The sequence below is a fragment of the Gobio gobio genome (assembly GCF_949357685.1).
Source record: "Gobio gobio genome assembly, chromosome: 4".
In the NCBI taxonomy this organism is placed as follows: Eukaryota; Metazoa; Chordata; class Actinopteri; order Cypriniformes; family Gobionidae; genus Gobio; species Gobio gobio.
In genome coordinates, this window is record NC_137100.1 from 54,947,989 (window position 1) to 54,968,935 (window position 20,947).

The 20,947-nt window shown below is 37.6% G+C and overlaps 1 protein-coding gene and 1 long non-coding RNA gene across 3 annotated transcripts in view; one reads left to right on the forward strand and one right to left on the reverse strand.

Moving 5' to 3' along the window:
* The window catches only part of znrf3 (zinc and ring finger 3), a 97,399-nt gene that overhangs the window by 22,302 nt on the left and 54,150 nt on the right, over window positions 1-20,947 (reverse strand). For both annotated transcript variants that reach the window (XM_079815795.1, XM_079815796.1), the window contains exon 2: window positions 14,652-14,774. In XM_079815795.1, the coding sequence (XP_079671921.1) occupies window positions 14,652-14,774 (123 nt within the window). The remainder of the gene's footprint in view (window positions 1-14,651; window positions 14,775-20,947) is intronic.
* Window positions 17,863-19,696, forward strand: LOC307124566. The gene is made up of 4 exons (XR_013816278.1): window positions 17,863-17,951; window positions 18,066-18,125; window positions 19,414-19,536; window positions 19,630-19,696. It is a non-coding gene; the product is annotated as an uncharacterized lncRNA (long non-coding RNA).

Here is a 20,947-nt window from a genome sequence, read left to right on the forward strand (position 1 = left end):
ACCGACAGACGGCACTGCAGACGGATGGATGGATGGACGGACAGATGGAACAGCAGACAGATGGATGGATGGTACAACAAATGGGCGGATGGATGGACGTACAACAAAAGGACAGATGGATGGATGGATGGAACAACAGACACAAGGATGGGCGGATGGTACAACAGACAGACGGATGGATGGACAGATGGATTATGGATAGTACAACAGACAGACGGATGGATGGACAGATGGATGGTACAAGAGACAGATGGATGGATGGACAGTTGGATGATGGATGGTACAAGAGACAGATGGATGGATGGACAGATGGATGGTACATCAGACAGACGGATGGAACAACAAATGAATGGATGGATGGATGGATGGATGATGGAACAACGGACAGAACAGCAGACGGATGGATGGACAGACAGACGGAACAGCAGACGGATGGACAGACAGAACAGCAGACGGATGAATGGATGGACGGACGGAACAGCAGACAGATGGATGGATGGATGGACGGAACAGCAGACAGATGGATGGATGGTACAACAAACGGGCGGATGGATGGACGTACAACAAAAGGACAGATGGATGGATGGAACAACAGACACAAGGACGGGCAGATGGTACAACAGACAGACGGATGGATGGACAGATGGTACAACAGACAGATGGATGGATGGACAGATGGATGGTACATCAGACAGACGGATGGAACAACGAACGGATGGATGGACAGATGGATGATGGAACAACGGATGGAACAGCAGACGGATGGATGGACAGACGGACGGAACAGCAGACGGATGGACAGACAGAACAGCAGGTGGATGGATTGATGGATGGACAGACGGAACAGCAGACGGATGGATTGATGGATGGACAGACGGAACAGCAGACGGATGGATGGATGGAACAGCAGACTGATGGATGGATGGATGGATGGATGGATGGATGGTACAACAAACGGATGGATGGATGGATGGTACAACAAACGGGTGAATGGATGGATGGTACAACAGACAGACGGACGGATGGATGGATGGTACAGACAGACAGATGGATGGATGGATAATTTAGATAGCACAACAGATTGTGCCAATGGCTCAGCTAATAGTAATACTTTGCATTCAAATTCAGATGATAATCTGCCCAAAAATATACTCTGCCCAAAAATATACAAATTTTGGTCTGAGGTCTTTTGTTTTTATTCTAAAGTACTTAAGAATGAGTTTCCTCATGATCCCCTTGTTGCAGTATTAGGCTGGTCCCCTTTATTAGAGACCTATAGCCTTAATCAAATCCGGATGATACAATACGGGATGACAATAGCGAAGAAGGCAATTTTGTTGACGTGGAACAAAGAGTTTGTACCCAAATTTGAGTTGTGGCTGGCAGAGTTTAGAAGTGTGCTACATATGGAAAAGATCAGATATGAAACGGCCGGTAAAGCGAATAAATTTTTTCAGATTTGGAAGCCCTTTATAGAATTTCTGGAAGAGGACCATTGAATTTAACATTTTGGATTTATATTAGGTGTGGTACTGTAGATTATAGCGCTCTGCAGGGTGCAATAACTTTTTTCCATAATTGGGTAATTGTTTACCAAATAACCATTGGTATTGGCATGTTATTTTAAGTATTTTATTTTAATGTATGTGTAAGTAGATGTTTTACAATGTGTATCTGTATATATGTATGTGTGGATATTGTATGTTTCTGTGTGTATGCACTTATACATATATATGGGCATTTAATTAATTTTTTTATTTTTTTATTATGTTTTATATTATTTATTTACTTTATTTACTTGTTACTTATTTGCTGGCATGGGGTGGGGGGTTCTGTAAAAATGTGAAAAGCTTTAAATAAAATATTAAAAAAAACAAAAAAAACAAAATTCAGATGATAAACTGACTTGGCAGTCTATACTTACTAGTCCATTGAATTGGTTTTAAACCCTATTTTCCTGCCTCTAAAACTCCATCACTAGCATATTAGCTCTTGTGGATGTGGATTTCGATTTCTTCTCACACTTCTTCAACAGCTACACGTGGATGTATTAAATCAAATGGTGTTGTTTTGGAAGAAATACATGTTCCTCTCCAGATGATACCCACTAGATCTATCAGCCGTGCCTCAATGATAAGTAACTGGTGATGTCGTCGGACGTTCTGTGGGAGAATCTCTGTTCATCATTTCATCATTAATAGAATGAACTCCAGCTTTTGGTTGCCGGCTATGGCAGCAACTTCCTGAGGGGTCGTAAAATTGCCCTCTTCTCCATTTATCATTCTCAAGGCTCTCCCCCCCCCCCCTCTTTCCTTTCCCTGCACTCAACGATCAGTCAAAAATGCAGCCACTAATTTAAAGCCCATTGGCTTCCCGCTAACTCTAGTGACTGCAAACCCTGCGCCTCAGGATGGACAACCGCTAATTAAATTTCCCCCTCATTTTTTTTGCTTTCCTCTCACTCTCTTTTTGGGTGTATGTTTTGTTTTTATACCGGTTTTTCAGTCTTAACCATGCACAGGAAAAGTAAACAATCCAGTCTTTTCTTTCTCCTCTCATACTAAATTTGAGGTGAGGCATGTTGCAAGAGTTTTGAAAGAAAACACATTTTAAGGCAAGTTTAAAGTCAATGCGAATTGATGTTTCTAACCCATTGTACTTACGTAATCTCATACGTTTCTGAATAAACAAGAAAGTCACCAAGAAACTATGCATGTTGGGAGTCTCATCCATTGATTGAATCATAAAAAAAGTATACAATTCAGCCAGACAGAATGATAGTTCACTAAAACAATGCCAAAAAATAACTAGTTAACCAATTTTGATTAAAGGGTACGAATACAATAAATACTGTGCATATACATTTATTATAATTATTTGTAATAATGCGAGTTTATGAATCATTCTCAATAAGACTACAAAATCTTTATCAAAAAGGTCAGTTGTGTTTTCATGTTGACTTTAAAGAGCCTATAGCAGTTGACATCTCCAAACTCACAATCACAAAGAGACAAACTTTTTTTTAAATGATAAAACGTAGCGTTTGAAAAGCTGTCGTCGCAGTTTTGATAGCAAAGCCTATCCTTGTAGCTGTACAGGGGAAAAGGGAAGCTAAATGCATTTCTGAAAGGCTCAACAATCTCACGTACACCATTCAGAAACGTTCTTTTAAATGGATGTGAAACGCTCTTGTTGAGTACAGTGGAGCATTCAGAGTTTTCACCAAAGAAGTCATTATTAAGTAAGTGTGTGCTGTGGATTCCCTGTCAATGATAACTCAATCCAGGCGAGTTTAGATTTAATAAGGGTACCACAGCACGAGGCAAACAAACACACGCATAAGTTATCTTTAATAAAGTTAACACTGCAGGGAGACGCTCTGCTGACACTGTCTATTTAAGACAATCAGACACAAAGGGCTGCCCAGGGTCACTGAGAGTTTAAAAATGTGGCATCCCAAAGAGGTCAGCGTCTACACTATATCATCTATACAACCAGTAGAACTATGCTAAAAACCTGCCTACATACTTAAATGTTCATGTCGGACTGATACATTTCCAGGTCATTCAACTGAAATAAAAAAACACACGAGTTACCACAAAACCCAAGCAAAAGTCATGATCAAGACAATTTTAAAATGAAATCAACCAAATGCATTCACACATTACCTTAAGTTAGCATGGTAACTAGATTGTGCTAAAAAAATACTATTTTTACTGATGATTTGATTTTACAGAGAAATAAAGTAATTATCTGCTAAATCAACCATGTCATCGAGAACCTTTGAATATTAGTATCATTATATTATTATTAGACATGTAGTCTATATATGTATGTATGTATGTATGTATGTATGTATGTATGTATGTATGTATATTATGTATTATATAACACACACACACACACACACGTCACGCGCACACACGTGTATGTATTTATATAGCTCTGGAAAAAATTAAGAGATTGCCCAATCTCAAAGCGGTCTCTTAATTTATATGCATGCAAGTAGACAATACATGTGTTAAATGAATCATTAAATGACATGCAACTGATTTGGGTTTCTGATTGAAGAGTATGAGACAGCGTGGAGTCGTCAGATGCTCATGCACTGCGGTGAATGAGGACAGCTGAATGCGAATGACTTTAATTAAAGGAGCATGAGCTCTCTGCCTTCATACCTCTCTAATCTAACCTTCCCTTGAAGTGGCTCTCTGTGTGTGGGGTATATTTGAGCTAAGCTTCGTGTGTGTGTGTGTGTGTGTGTGTGTGTGTGTGTGTGTGTGTGTGTGTGTGTGTGTGTGTGTGTGTGTGTGTGTGTGTGTGTGTGTGTGTGTGTGTGTGTGTGTGTGTGTGTGTGTGTGTGTGTGTGTTGTATGTCAACGAGGGAGACACTTTGTGTGTGCGTCTGTGTCTTTGTAATGGGATCTGCATTTGGCGAGCTGCGTTTCTCCCCGGGCAAACAGAACAGCAGGTTTAGACTCAGCCTATACAAGACCACAACGGCTTTCCAGGACTTAGATTAACCCTTGCAGCGGGGGGATTTACCAGAAGACTTCAATGATTTCAAGCAGGGGGGGGGGGGCACTTTGATACAAGCACAAAAAACAAGGTGTCTCTCTTTCAATGAGCGAAGAAATCTGATGGAAACTCCTCGCTTCCTCTCGCACGTTCATTCCGTTTTTTCCACCTCGGCCTCTCATTCATTCATCTTTCTCAAGGCTGTTCTGAGAGCAGGAAACAGGAGAAGAACTCTCCCTCTTGCTCTATTGTCCCATCTACTCCAGAGAGCTGTAATTCAACCGCCCGCAATCCCTCCCTGCGCTCACACGTCTCACACTTTAACAAGCGTATCTTTACCTGACACACAAGCCGGTGGCTTCGTGCACCTGAGGCTACCAGGTGTGTTAGCCAGTCCCGTTCTCAGTTTCCTACCTCCAGTCCCCCCCTGCCACAGGAAAGACAAATCGCACATGAGATCTGTTTAACATCTCAATTGTTTCTCCTAGATGGCAATGAGATTAAATGGAGTGCAAATGGAGACTGAAGGCTCCTGCAGAGATTCCCAGAGGCCCTAGTAATCTCACACGTCTCGTCTAGAGTTTCAGAAGACATCTCAGTGTCACAAACCACCATGCTCAAATTTGCACAGCTACAAAAGTCTGCAAGATTCTGCAAAACGATTTCTCATCAAATTCTTCCAAAACCAAATTATCCGAGTTATGCTGTCCACATTCGTTTTTATTGCTCTATACTTTCGACAGCTTCTGTTTTATTTCTCCTCAGGAATTTTAGGAGAAACATCTGAGACAAAAGTTACAAGGATAGGTCACCCATCATTTACTTTTTTTTGGACCCCATTGACTTTCCATCATATAAAACATGCTTCAAAATAGTTTTTGGTTGAACTATCCCTTTAAAGAAGTTAATTCACACATCAAGCAAAGTCAGGGTTCTTCAAATATCATCAACAGAAGCTCAATGTTGCTGCGTTCATCAATGTTTATGTGAATAAAAGCCTAAAATAAATCTGCTCATATAACGCGATCATGTCTCTTCAGAAGGCTTACTGTAAATTACATACTTCGATTCATATGGATATCTTACATGATCTCTTTATGAACTTTTTCAAGTTTTGGTGGAATGGACCTTCAGTGGAAGGACAGAAATATCTCAAGATTTAATTGAAAATATCTTCAATTTTCTTTCAAGTTTGAAAAAAATTCTTATGGGTTTGGAACAACATGAGGAACAATGATAAATTATTATTATTGGGTTTTTTTTTTGGGGGGGGGGGTGAATTGGAGAGTATCCCTTTAATTCTTAATCAAGTAAAAGGTCTTCATAACCCATTATACTTCTTTAATGAAAAGCATTTCGGAGTGAAACAGAATATTGAACAAGAAAGAAAAACGGACAGGAGTGAGCTCAACTTTTAGAACAAGGTGCTAGCAACACCAAAGTCAGTTGTTCGAGGCAAACTGACAAACTGAATGCAATGAAAACATCTGCTAAATGTATAAATGTAAAGGTGTTAATCATGAAAGCGCATTTTGAAAGTAAGTGGGGTCGATTTTGAGTCAAGCTACACAAAAAATGTCCTCTAGGCTATTTTTTCTGCATCTTTTTCTATCCTCTCCCTCGCCCCCCTCCGTCAAGTCCTCAACTTCCTCTCAATTAGCAGGTGTGCTAAAGCTTTCTTCTCCCTTCTCTCTTTCTGTAGCCCTCCAAGTCACTCACAGCTGACCCCCTTACACAAGCCCTCCTCACACACACGTACGCACACACACAGATACCACCCCCCTCCGGAGTATAAAAGAGTCTTAAAACTTGGGATGGAACTTAATCCATGAAAGGAAAAGCGAAAGGAAAAAAAAAAAAAAAAGCCCGCCAAGTGGCCCGGCCCATCCCAGCATGGCACAGTGTTCAAAGAGAAACACACACATACTATTACCGCATCTGGCAGACACAACATTACACGCTCTGTTCGCCGCAACACCCTAAAGTGACGCGCTTTGCGTATTCCGCTCCATTCTTTTTGGAAGGGCAGCCTGGAAAAATCCACAGGTGATTTGCGTAGTCTTTGATTTTCATTCTCTTGTAAACACTAAAACAAAATACTTCCTGGGGGAGCTCTTTGAACTGAGATACCACCATGACATTTTCTCTGGCGGCTTATCCGTCTCCCTCTCTTGCGCACTCTCGTTCCCCTCCTTTCGCTTTTCCTCGAGCTCTTGTCTTAAGCTCCCCGGGTTTCTTTTCTTCTCTCTTTAAATAGAGGGCCAGGACTGTGAAGTCTAATAATGGTCATTTTGCCTCCCATTGAAGGCTGGGTAATTCTGCCAGGCCTCGGTTCACTTTGAAACACATGACACAGGGAGCTTCCCAGTGGCCATGGCAACTCACTCAGTGGGTTCCAAAGCCATGATTTCATACTTGTGGAGGGACAGAAACCTGCCGGCCAATCAGAAGAGGCTCCACCCACTGGGAGAGAACCTTTGACACCAAGCAAAGGAAAACCCAGTGAGATAATATCAGCAAGTTGAGGCATACACAAACATAAAAGAGAAACCCCAGAGCTAGGGCCCCATCAGCGCTCAACGCTTCAAAAACGCCAACCGTCCCCCTCTCCCCACCCGTTCCTGCTACTTCTGGATGGAGTGTGTATGCGCATGTTAATAATGAAAACCTAATGTGTTGAGTTTTCATTAAAACCCCAATACATCACAATCAATTGATGTACATTAAAGTGATAGTTCACCCAAAAATGAAAATTCTGTCATTATTTACTCACTCTTAAGTTGTTCCAAACCTCAAAAGAAGATATTTTGAAAAATATGGGTAACCAAACAGTTGACGGGCCCCATTGACTTCCATAGTATGGGGCCCATCAACTGTTTGGATACCCATATTTTTTTCCAAAATATCTTCTTTTGAGGTTTGGAACAACTTAAGGGTGAGTAAATGATGACAATTTTCATTTTTGGGTGAACTAAATAATAACAATTTCTACCAGCGTTGTTGGACAAAACTGAAATAATATCAAATACGAATGTTAGTTGAAAAACTTAGTTGAAAAAAAAAAAAAAGTGAAATAAAAAGTGAAATGAAAATAAATCAAAACAATATATAAATAAAAAAACACTAATAAAAAAAAAATGACAAAAGCACAAAATTACTAAAACAAAAATAAGCCGATTTAAAACATAATAAATGCTATAATAGCATTTAATATTAAAATAAACAAATAAAGCTATATAGAATATAATAGTATATCAATTATACTAAAATACCACTGATTTCGCCATCCTGAGAAAAAAGACAAAGTTTTAGCATCAAAATCAAAACATTTCTGCATCAAAATCTTTGCTCTAGTGGTGCAGCTTCATCTCCCTCTGGTTTTTAATCGAAGTGACTCGAGTGCAATGCAGTCAAGCAGCAGGTGGGTGGAGGTGCTTCAAGCCGCCTCTGGCCTGCATCAGGATTTAGCTTCCTTTCTAGAGCAATTACGGCACATAAAAAGCAATGTTCCTGCTCATCAAAGTGGAGTTCAACAAACGGTGATGTATGTGGAAAACGCACATATGTGTGGACACCTGGAAGCTGATTCAATCACTTTCTCTTAGAGACTTTCACAAGTTAAAGGCAGATGTGCGACAAAAATAAGTAGCACAACTGTTTTCAACACTGATAATAATAATAAGAAGAAGAAGAAGAAGAAATGTTTTTGAGCAACAAATCAGCATATTGGAGTGATTTGTAAAAGATCATATAGCACTGAAAACTGGAGTAATGGAGTAGTTGACATCACTACAAAGTTCAAAGAATTGCCATGGTTTTACCATACCATGATACATGTATGTCCATTTTCTCCAAGTTAAAGAACTTAAATCAGAGAAAAACAGAAACTATTTGGACTTGTTGTTTGTCTCTCTCTCTCACACTCACACACACACACAGCCATGTGGACTGATGCAATGGGAACGGGAAGACTCAGTATGCAGTCGGGAGATGAAAGGACAGAACCCCTAGGCCGATTTTGCATGTGTCAGAGCAGAGCACTGTTTGGGGAAAAAAAGGATATCATGCTGGCAAGGAGACAAAAAAAAAGAGAAAGAAAGAGAGACAAACAAACAGATCAAGACAGCCTTCGAAAGAACCTGCTGGGAATGTATGAAGTAGATTCACCACAGGAGAAACAACAAGATACACAAATAGGAGACAAGTTTTACTGCACTTGAAGATTAAAAGTTCAGAGGAATAAAAGCTATGCCACAGATGAAACTGGAGTAAAATGATACATACTTATACATTTGTAAGAACATTGATTTCTTTGTAAAACTTGGGGAAAAAGTACTTGGTGGATCTGTAATGTCATCAAAAATAAGGATAAATATAGCTGCGGGCAGCAATTATCGAGGTTCAAGCGTTTAAGGCCTTTAAGGACATGCGTAAAAAGATAGTTTTATTTAGCAATCATGTAACCACTTAGATCATAGATGGAAAAGACCATTTTCAGCCAATGTAGGCAATTTACTTAGGGAAAATGTTTTTTAAAGGTTTTCGACAGTTATTGAGCCAAGGATTCCAAAAATATAAGACACTTGAGCCTTTGCCTAACATTTTAGGAGTTGTGAGCCATTTTGTACTTTTGACCGGTGTAGCCTTGAGCCTTGCAGTTGTAGGCGGTGTGAGTACTACCAGCCCTCAAAGTTTCAAGTCTCTATGAGTTACGGTTTGGTCTGCCCTATCAGTTCCGGATCCTTGAAAAATTTAACAATGACAATAGGGTTTCAGCGCCAAGCGCTTGAACCCCTAATTAAACACTCTTCCGCACTAATATGTTGTGCCTTACAAGCAAATATGGCAACAACAAAAAAACCCAGAGCTCACTTATGCCCGAAGCATACTTTGGTGTGACATAATTGATGTAACAGCCCGATTTTTGTGACAGCGCGGATGGTGCACGTACAACAGCGTATTCGAGAGTTCAGCGTATAAGAGTCCACTAGGTGGCAATATGCACAACTGTGATATACTGTGCAGTAGACAAAGAAATGTGTGTAAAGAGTGATACAAAACAGTAAACAAAGCAGCATATTCTTCGGCATCGTTTTTGTTTTGGTTCTTGTTCTAAATTTTGCATGCAATTGCAGATCAGCCGGATCTGCTACTTTCTTCTTCTATGCTTCCGAGCGAATGTCCTGTAAATGACACGACTCTGTGCTGTCCTCTGATGTCTGATAGAGTATTCAAAATCAAGTGTGCTACTATGCATGTGTCGAACGCGTCCATCCGCACTCTTCCGCGGTTGAGTTTACTTTGAAAGCTGTGCTGACACGACTGTGTGCGAGACTGAAATTGATGAAAGTGTCCGTCATGACATCACATCCACAGTTCGAAACAGGCTTCTTATTGGCTACTGAGGGAATCAGTGCACAAGGCTTTAAGACTACAGGTCAGGCATGCATACTGTACATGAATAACCAATAAACACTTTAAACTAGAGAAGATCCACAATCCGATGAGGCTAGTATAGGTGAGAAAGAATGGTGCAACAGAACAAAAGAATGAGCAGGAACAAGAGAGGAAGCTGGAGAGGTGGGAGGTGAGCAAAGCGATGGCTCTCTGCGGACAGAGACAGGAAATGAAGGAAGAAACTGTGTACATATACATGTCAGCGGGGCAGCTCCGTCAAGACCTTACACAAATTGGAGAAGCCTACGTGACCTTTTCTCAAATATACACAGAGGGCAGGGTGTGACGAACCCGAGTCACATCTTTAAAGTAAAGACGAACCATTCACGCGACCCACTGCACGTTACATATCATTTTGGGTATACAGCTCTGTTTTGCATCAAAAACAGATTTGTGTTGCTTTTTTAGCTTTAAGTCAATTTTGTAATGCTATCATTGAGGGTTTCAAACCAGCATACACTTACTTAAAGGGATAGGTCACCCAAAAATTGTAATTCTGTCATCATTTACTCATGTCGTTCCACATAATAAACGTAACAAAAGAAGATATTTTGAAGAATGTTGACAAACAAACTGTTTCAGTTCCCATTGACTTCCATTGTATTTTTTGTTCATACACTGTAAATCAATGGGAACCGAAACTGTTTGGTCTTCCACAGAAGTCAGTCATACAGGTTTGGAACAACATGAGGGTGAGTAAATGACAGAATTATCTTTATTTGAGTGAACGAACCCTTTGATATTACACACACGAACCAGAGTGACAGTGACTCAAAACTACGTGGCTCAATGTCCATAAAAATGTGCATTTACACAGACTGGGAATTGTTTACGTCACTAAAATAACTAAAAGTAAATAAATGAAATAAAATTAAAATAAAACAGGGGGGGAGGGGGTGAATAATAATAATACAAAAATTTAAATATAATAAAATTAAATAACTCAAAGCACTATCAAAAAGTTAAGTTAAAAGTCTGGGAGCATCTGCATTCTACATTATGTGGTCACTCACTATAACAATACTTTGGAAACCATGAGACTTTTTTCAGGATAATTTGATCAAATAAAAAGAACAAAAAGAACAGCAAGAAAAACTCTTGCTGACCCCAAACTTATGAATGGTAGTGCGGAAAGATAAAAGACAGTGAAAGAAAAAGAAAAACGAAAATAAGGGCAGGGGTGGCACAGCAGGGACAGACTGGCACAAGCGGGTCAAAGGGACACTGGTAAGACTGGACAGACACTGATGCTGGGACTAGAATGAGAACCCCAGCTGAGCGCGGGCCTATATCAGAGGCCCGATATGACAGCCGACGCTCTAATTATAGCACTGGCACAAAAGAAGGCGAGGATGTTTTTCTATCCCATTATTATGAAAGAAAAAGAGATGGAATGTGTTTACCCCCGTTCACCTAACGTGAACTTTCCGGAAATCATATCTGTTCAAAATTTACTTTTCAAGCGCTATTTGTGTTGGTTTTATGATAAGCCAAAATCTTAACTGATGCAGGTATCACAGAACAAGGAATTATTTGTGCACTTTAATTATGTTCCTTGACAAATGCTGTCTAATAAAAGCAACAAGAAAAATGTGTATACTGACATAACACACGTCAAGAACTAAATCTGTCTTAACCCTGTAAAAAGCACTGTGAATATGCAATTTCTAAGGCTTCTAAATAATTAGTATGATCGAAACGGTTTGCTAAGAAACCAGATGTACACAATCTTCCACATGCCTTCTGGTATCTGATTGATAGTTCATACTTTTTAGCACTTTTTTTGGACCATTTCATACGTCAGTATTACAGGAAAATCATTGATAAAAATCGCAAAAAGCATTTCCTATATGCCGATAAGAAACTTAAATGAATATGCGTATTATTAAAGAACATCTCAATGAGAATCCAAAGGGGAGAATGCATTATGTGTAACGTAAGCCCATTTCAGAATTAGGCATGGGAAAATATTCAGCCGTTTTGCTGCATGAGCGTCCTGCTGAGCATTAATGTGTGGAAATCCTCAAATTTCCACATAAAAAGATCAAACATGTAAATAGATACTGGTGTCTTGAGACTGCAGAAAGCTCAGCCAATTAGGAAACGCTTCATCTGCGTCTGGATTTGTTCATTGTGTCTAAAGAGCACACATGGTAGCCAACACCACACTGAAAGTATTCTACCATGTGACATATCACAGCAGTTAAAAAAAAAAAAAAAAAAAAAAAAAAAAATCAGTCGACGCTGTTTGGGTAGTATGTCAGTCTTGAACAACACAACCATTCAACAGTTCCAGCGAAACTTAGGGCCCTATAATTTCTGTGATGCGTAAAATGCAGACGGAATCGTGGAATTCAGCCATGAAAATGAAATTCTATATAACGCGGAATGTCAGAATTTGTCAAATCTTGGATGAATAAATCAAAAGTAGGCACGTACACTTAAATCAAAACATGTTACGGACTAATGTCTGAATATTATGCCGCAAAAAGGAATTTAAATAGGAATTCTGCAATTTGCATGTCTTTGTGTGAATGAAAGGCGTAGACGCGTGGTTTCATCAACTACACACATACTGAAGCACGCGTGAAGCTGATGGCGTTTTCAGCCTTTGCTGACTCACTATATGAGGACAAAAACACATGACCTTCAACTCCAGAGCTGCTCTGAGTCACTTCCTGAGCATTTTACCGTTTCATTTGATAAAACTACCATCGTATCATAAACATACAGAAACTTTAAGGTAATCATGGCAATCTGTCAAAATAAAAGTCTGGTTTAATTTGAAGAAATTGTGACAGAAATATATTACTATTGTACAGAAGAATGTAAGTCTCAATGTAGTAGTAGTAGTAGTAGTAGTAGTAGTAGTAATATAATTATTTAAATATGAATTCAATTAATTAGACATGTCTTTGGGGGGGTTCACGGGGCCCTAAAAACTGTATGAAACCAAGTGGAGTTACTGCCGTCTGGATTTTCCAAAATTGCCTTTCAGGGCTCCAGACTAACTTTTTTCACTAGGAGCACAGTGGCCCCCAACTGAAAATTTTAGGGGCACAACCAGAAATTTTAGGGGCGCACACCGTAAATCAACTTGCTAACCAAATCTACTAATTTCCACTGTATTACTTAAAGGGATCGGTATCGTTAAGGTTTTAATGGTATTACTACTCTTACCGATACTGCTTATCGATCCGGTACTTTAACAGTATTCTTACCGGTTCTTTTTATTATACTTTTTTTTTTTTTTTATTAAAAAAAAAAACATTATTAAGAACATAATTAACATGGCTTTATAATCTGAAAAGTAAAATATCTATAGCAAAAGAAACCGCAAAGTTTGAACAAAAATAAAAAACATCTATTTGTAAATGGACCAGTGTGCAGGCATTCAGAAGGTCTGCTAACATTAATATTACAGTAAAGAACAAACCTACAAAGAAATCTAATAAAGTAATGAAATGTAAAATAACACTGCATAGTTTTCACTGTATAAATTGATAGATTAATGCTTATAAAAGCTAAAGTTATTAATTCAAGAGATGTGAATATTTTCAATTTGCCTTTTGTTCGATTCAAATTAATGGCTCAATCAACAGCAGGTTTATTAGACGCTGCCCCTTTAAGACCGATCGAATGTAGAACTAATAATATCATATTCTCCTATTTCTCCAAACTATTTACTCCCATTTAAGATATAAACTGTTAAAATAACTACTCTGCAATCTGGTCATTTTGACACCGGCTATTTGTTGTTTATTTGATGGTTTAGGCTTCGCACACGAAGCCTAAAATATTAAGTGCAAGTCGGTCCATTTCGCAGCACACACACATAAGCCGCCTTGAAGTTGGAAACAGCGTCTCTTGCGCTGATTATTGTGCATTTAATAGCTCTTTATTATCAAACACATCCCGCAGTTTAGCAACAGTAGAGACTGCAGTTTACAACAATCACTGAATCTGACGTTTAGTTTAGGTTTTAGGAGAAATTACAGCGCAAGGCTGTGAAGGGATGTCGCGCTCAACGGAAGACGGCATAGTTTTACCTCATACCATCTTTTTATAATTCTTGGAAGCCAAAATCGAAAATAAAATTAGATTAATATCACAGCACATCCCTAAAGTTTAAGCAGACTAAACTTTTGTTTAGTTCTTGGCCATCGTCACTCATTAAAGCTGACTGTGGTGTTGTGTTCGCTGTAGCTCCACGTGAGAGAGCTCGCTCGCTTTCTCTCTTCTGGATTGCGAATGGCAAAAATGCATCACGGACAAATGGTTTAATATTCTCTTATATAGAAACGGCTGGCAAAGATAGAATTTGCCAGACATAACGTCTATCAATTATAATTAGTAAGTGTATTTTCTTAATTTCTCCAGTACCGACAGCAGGCAAATTTACTGGTCGCACATGTGCGACTGGATGTAAAATTCAGTCGCACACTCTCAAATTTTAGTCGCAAAATGCGACCATTTAGTCGCAATCTGGAGCCCTGCCTTTGACCAGCAGGCAATAGAACATGAAAATCTACAATGATGGAGAGATACTACTCGCCTCATATAGGGAAATATCACTTCAGATAGTATTTAAATTCCTAGAAACTAGTGACATTTACGAACAGAACTTTGCTCAATGTTTGTTTACTCACAGTAGAAGATTAGTTCAGTGTCCTTACCTTGCCCAGTACAGTAAGGCAGCTGGGGTCCAACTCGGGCTGCTCCAGTTTGACCACACCAACCCAGCCGTATTCGTACAAGTCCTCTTCATCGTTATTGTTACACAGGCCCAAAGGGTGCATCTGCAAGACAAAGAGAATCTCCTTCAATATCTCCCTCCAAATTCAATCCAAAATAAAATTCACTGCATGAAAACACTGAAATCCGGCTCTATCCGGGCATGGTATACTCCTGTGTAATTTGATGTTTACCGGATGTATGTGGGAAAAAGCGGATCAGAGTAACACGGAACAGTATATTTCCAGAAAAACCCGGAAACCTTACGTATGCGGACGTATACAGGAATCCGTGAAATTTCACGGACATATACAGCTGAAACACTGCTGGGTGTGCTAGGACTGAAGACTGTTAGGTGTGAAGAAGACCTTTCTTATGTTAATGACTGACACTTGTGCTGGCTGTTCTCAGAAGGAGGGGGGCAGGGGAGCACTTCAGGATTGAGAATTATCTCTGGTCTACTGTAGGCTACAGCAAACAAGCTTTTTACACAGAAAAAATAATTCTTAAGGCCCTGAAACACTAAACTGAACTAGCAATGACTAAAGCCGACTGTGGGGTTGGTTCACGTTGCCTGGGTCTGGGCCAAACCATCAGAATGGTGTGTCAGGGCCTTAAAACCACTGCATGAAAAGAGTCTCTAAATCAAATATTTTTTATAAAAACAGTACAAAATAAAAACCCTGTCTGAACATATACGTTCACAAAAAAATCTGAATATGTAATGAAATAAACAAAGAAATGTAATGGAATTAACAAAGGATAATTAACCAAACATTTTAGACTATCCCCAAACAATTTTTGCAAAGTTTTACAAATTGTAGGCAATAATAGAATTAAATAAAAAGGAGATGAAATGTGGAAAATGAAAAAGTTTGTTTTAAAAACACCAAAAACTGATATGCTCAAAATAAAAATATGGAATAAAAAAGAGCAGGGATTCACTTGCTCAAGAAACACAGAAACACAAGCAGATCTTTCAGCTCTGCAACTATTAACAAAAAGTGTCACTCCAAGATTCTTAACTTTAACACGCTGCAAAAGAGGGGCGTTTTGAGGTTTGAAATCCACCACTCACAATAGATGTAGGTGCAACCAATAAGGTTACCAATAAAAATAAGGCAACCAATAAAAATAATCCTAATTTTACAGAAAAAAACGTCAGTTTTTTACAGTATTTTCTTGTAATTTTGAATTATGTTTAAAACAATGTAAAATTACAAACAATATCTAAATAAACAACTTGACTGTTATTTTAAGGATTATATCATTAATGACAAATTACAGTAATTCTCATTTTTTTATACAGGAACATCACTGTATTATTTTTCTGTTTTCATAAATAACAAATTCATGCAAAATTACAAACAATATCTGTAAATTAACAACTGTAATACAATATTTAGCTCATTATATTAAAGGTTTATGTTTATGTCCATACTAACAATTTAACATTATTCTTTGTCATTTTAAAGTAAATCTTATTAGTTTTATATTTACACTGTAAGAATAAAAACCTAAAAAAAAAACGCAGCTACAGCTGCAAAACAAAAACCGTAAAATAAGTCAAATATCTTAAGTCAAATAAAGTTAAAAAACTTCACAGAAATTTACATTAAACGTTTTAGAGAAAACACTATTAGTTTACAGATTTTTCCTTATTTAAATTAAGATATTTTACTTTAATTTTCTGTTTTACAGTGAAGGTGTATTTTTACATTCAAACTGGTTTTACATTCAATTCTGGATACAAATATAACAAAATATATAGCAAACTAAATATCAAACAATAATTGTTTTTAAAGAGTACAAATCTGCACTGCAAATCTGCACAGGTTGAAACTTCCAGGCCTCTGCCCACACCACAAAACAACATTTGACCAATTCATTAAATATAACAGCAAATAAAAATAAATATACACATTTTCTAACTGTTGTTTTAAACAAGTTTTTTTCTATATTTGCAAGGCTACTTGCTGTCTTTCCGTGTTCTTTTGAGCGTGATTGGTCAATCTGAACGTCATCCAGAAATCTGACCAATGACAGTGCGCGCCTTCAGTTTGAATTATACACCCGTTGCCGTTGGAGTTGCTCGTTGCTCGTGGCTCGCGGGGACGCGACGCGATCGCGCGGCTTCTAATCTTCAACAGGACGGCTTCTTCTGTCCATTAATGGCATTGCATGGATCATTTTAAACCTGTTAAAATCTTATTTTGGACGAATTTTGATTGTGGGATGTCGACTGAGAACGAAAAAACATGAATACGAACAGACTAAGTTTCCAATGGCGGACAGCAGACGGCAGAAGGTAACGTAAACCCCTTTATATTTTTTCTACTGCTTATCAAGATATATAACGTTAGTGCATTAAAGTCATATGCTAATCGTGATTAACTTACATATTCTGTTTCTGTGTTTTGTTGTAATATTGTTAAGATAGGGCTGGGTGTTATGGCGATCTGATGATACTGACTATTGTTAGTGATTTTGCTGTAAACGTTAACATTACCGTTTTATATTGCGGAATGGGAATATAGCGTATATAACGCAGCACTGACTGTACTAAAACTTTTTGACATTTTGACAAGGAAACATGCATGAATGTAGAATAATGAACGGGACATGCATGTGTTAAAATAAGCCTCTCTCAGACAGCAGGCGATCCCGAAATCAATTATCTTTCTGTAAAATGCACACAATTATCTCAGAAACCTTGTCATGTGAGGTATTCACTTGATTTAAACAGTCAGTTATGTCTTAAGTACGTTAAACAGTTCAAGTTAACGTGGGGAAACCCGGATGCGTGTCATTCTGTGCATCCGTTCTTAAAGGGGCTGCAGCTTTGTCATCATTTTAATAAAACAAAAGAATAGAGAAGACCTTCTGCTTCTTTAAGAATCATGTGATATTAATTAATTGAATATCATACAGTGAAGACTTTTAAAGCAGTATTATTCTGTAGCATTTTAATAAAATATCCATCAAAATAAATATATTGTGATATCGTTATTGTAAAATATAATTTCTCATGTATGTATAATTATATGGTCATAATGCCCATCCCTACTGTCAGCTAGTTTTAAGATCAAGCTTGTCATAAAATGTAACAGAGCTTTGGAATGAATAATCTGAGATCATGTACACTTGTTCTGCAGAGAGGACAGGAAAACACCATACTTGGACTGAAGAATTATAGGCAAACCAGGATTTTGGATCTACTGTAAAGTTTTTGTATGGGCCTGGTGAGTATGTTTTGCAAGTCCATGTCCGTAAGTTGATAATTAATATTAATGTTTTATCAAACAAATTAATATTCATTTGTGTGTGTGCATGTTTCTTCCCCCCTCATGATCCAGAAGTTTTGGATCCATGATCCTGAAGAACTTTTACAGATGTTGACCCTGAATGTGTAAAAGGTAATCTTAAAAATGTTGTCATTATTTTAATGTTCTCTGTTTTTTTCTGTAATGTAGACGCATGCATTTTCTGTGAAGTTGCTTTGAAACAATATCAGGGTTTTTCCTACATTGAACATTTTTTGCCGGCCGCCAAAACAAATTTTTGTCCCGCCAAAGCCTTATTTGTTGAGTTATTGTGATTTATGAGTGATGTAGAACAGATGACTGCTGCACTTGAGTTAACTGAGTGACAGAGAGAACGACCAGTGAGCTCCTACCCCGCTCGCACGCTCTCTGTCTTCAAAATAAGCATTCTTAGCTTTCTAATGTTTCACATATTACGTTAATCAAAATCAAAAGGTCGGAAGACCGAATCCATGTTGCATGTGGCGCTATCAGACGTCTTCCTTTAATTACCGCTGGGTGTGAAATGCGCTCAAAAAACATTGACTGATTCTCTGACCAGCTGACATAAAGCATACTTTAAATAAACAGGAAACAAATCCTATCCGGTTATGAAGTGTTTTCTGTGTCTTGACAAATCTTTCGCGATTTTCTAAAGACGGGATTCACACACAACGCGTCTGCTAATGTCCGATTCGCCACCTAATGACTCCTTTGAACAGAATCATTTTAACGACTGGTTAGAATTTATCTGTCCAACACTGAACTCACGAATTAGTTTAATCATTTACTCAGAACAACACCTGAAATGAGAACACAAGTGTGCTTACCCACTTTAGCAAGAGTGGATGGTAAGAATTAGTTTTAATTATCAACAGTCTTTCAGCTTATTTATGTGGACAATGTGTAGTAAAATAAATAGCCTAAAATCATTTAGTTTAGACTGGAGTGAGGTGAACCCAGAACAAATTTGTTGTTAGCTAGCTGATTGTATATGGCAGAAAATTAGGCTATTTGTTCATTTTTTTTTAATACTATTTTTTTAATATTGATATGATTACCGAAACAATTATCAGTAAATAGTGTAAAAATGAGGAACAAAAACAAACATCAAGGTATCAAAATAAGATAAGCAAAAGTTACAAACTTTCTTTGAATTTATTTCAAATTTATTGTCAGTATTGCGCTTGCAGATCATGTGGGTAGGGTATTTTTTTTTTACCGTGCGTATGTGTGTGTGTATGGATGACCATGTCTGTCAGCCACCACCGAAGACCATTTTTGACCCAAGAAAAACCCTGAATATGTATTGTGAAAAGCGCTATACAAATACATTTTAATTGAATTGTTTTACTTACTTTTATTGGCATTAACTATATATTATTAATGTATTATTTGGCAGGTCTCAAGATGTATTTTATTTTGTGAGACTTTGCTGAGGAAGTATTCTTTGGCTCAGTCTGAAAAGGCCCAGAAAAGAAACACTATGAAGAACATCACACAGAACCGTCAGAGAAAGAGACGGGTAAGTTAAGAAACCGGTTAAGCTTTTTCCCTCCAGAATGTTACTATACTCCTCTCTGAGTTTTAGTGGTTAATTTACTGTCATGTTTTGCAGTTGCTGGAGACCAGGTCCAGGGTTGCACAAACCAACACAGAACCTGTGGAAGACCGCAACTATAGACAAGATGTCTGATGAAGATGCTGCTGTTGTTGATGGAAGGCTTGGTTAGGCTAGCTACTACAAACCAGACTAGACTGACCCACACTACATGTCACATCACCAGCCCATCATGCCAGTTTGAAAAAATGTTCAAAACTCAAACAACATTGTGTTAGAGTTGGTCACAATTATTTTATAATTATAATTTTAATATTCAATTGTTCCATTTTATATTTTCTTTATTCCTATGTTTATATACTTATACTTTTATTGGTTCCCATATATAGAACATTTACATATATTTTATATACACTTTTTAATTTATAGATTTCTTTGTCTCGTTTTATATTGTATACTTTGTATGTTTGTTCCTTTTTAGATGTCCATGTTGCTTTTGATCTCCACGTTTTGTATTGTTGTTCATCTTACGTCGCCTTCCTTTAGAAACATTTTGTTCACTTATCTTTTCCCCCATTCATTTTAATGTATGTTTATAATGCTCTTTGTTCTTTTTATTTGGTTATATTGTTTACTTGGAATATTTATATGTATTTTAATATATTTTATATATACTTTTTTTGTCTTATAAATGTATTGTTCTCATTTTATATTGTTTAATTTGTATATTTATTCTTTTCCTTTTTATGTTCACTGTGTATTTTATTCCTTTACATCTCTGTCTTTTAAATTCATTTTTTTCCCCTTTTTGTTTCTTTACCAATTCATTTTAACGTATATTTATGTTCTTTGGACTGTTTATATTTTTACATTTGTTCCTTTACATTTTCATCCCTTTTAAATACATTTAGTTAACTTGTTTTTGTTTCACCATTGTTTTAATGTTCTTTTATAATGCTGTTAAGAATGTGTTTTTTTTTTATACCTTTTTAATAAATATTTCAGACTTTCTCAAATTGTTTTGTGTGTGTTTTTCTTTTGGGAGGGAGAGGGGATTATTTTTATATATATATATATATATATATATATATATATATATATTAATGAGCAAAATCTGCATAGCTGGCCTATAACCAATCAAGTCCCTATGCTACAAAACCTAGCCCACCCTTAGCCTTAGAAGTAACCAATAAAGTCACTTGACTGGGTTTTCAATGCGTCCTGTCATCCAATAGCAGTCTGGGTTTTGGGAGTGGTTTTAAAAAAAACAACCAATCCAGTTTGAGATGAAGGACCAATAGGGGGTGGAAGGCAAAGCTGTTTAGAGGTGTGAAAATGTCTCCTGGGAAAAACTTGATGGGATTATTTGCCATGG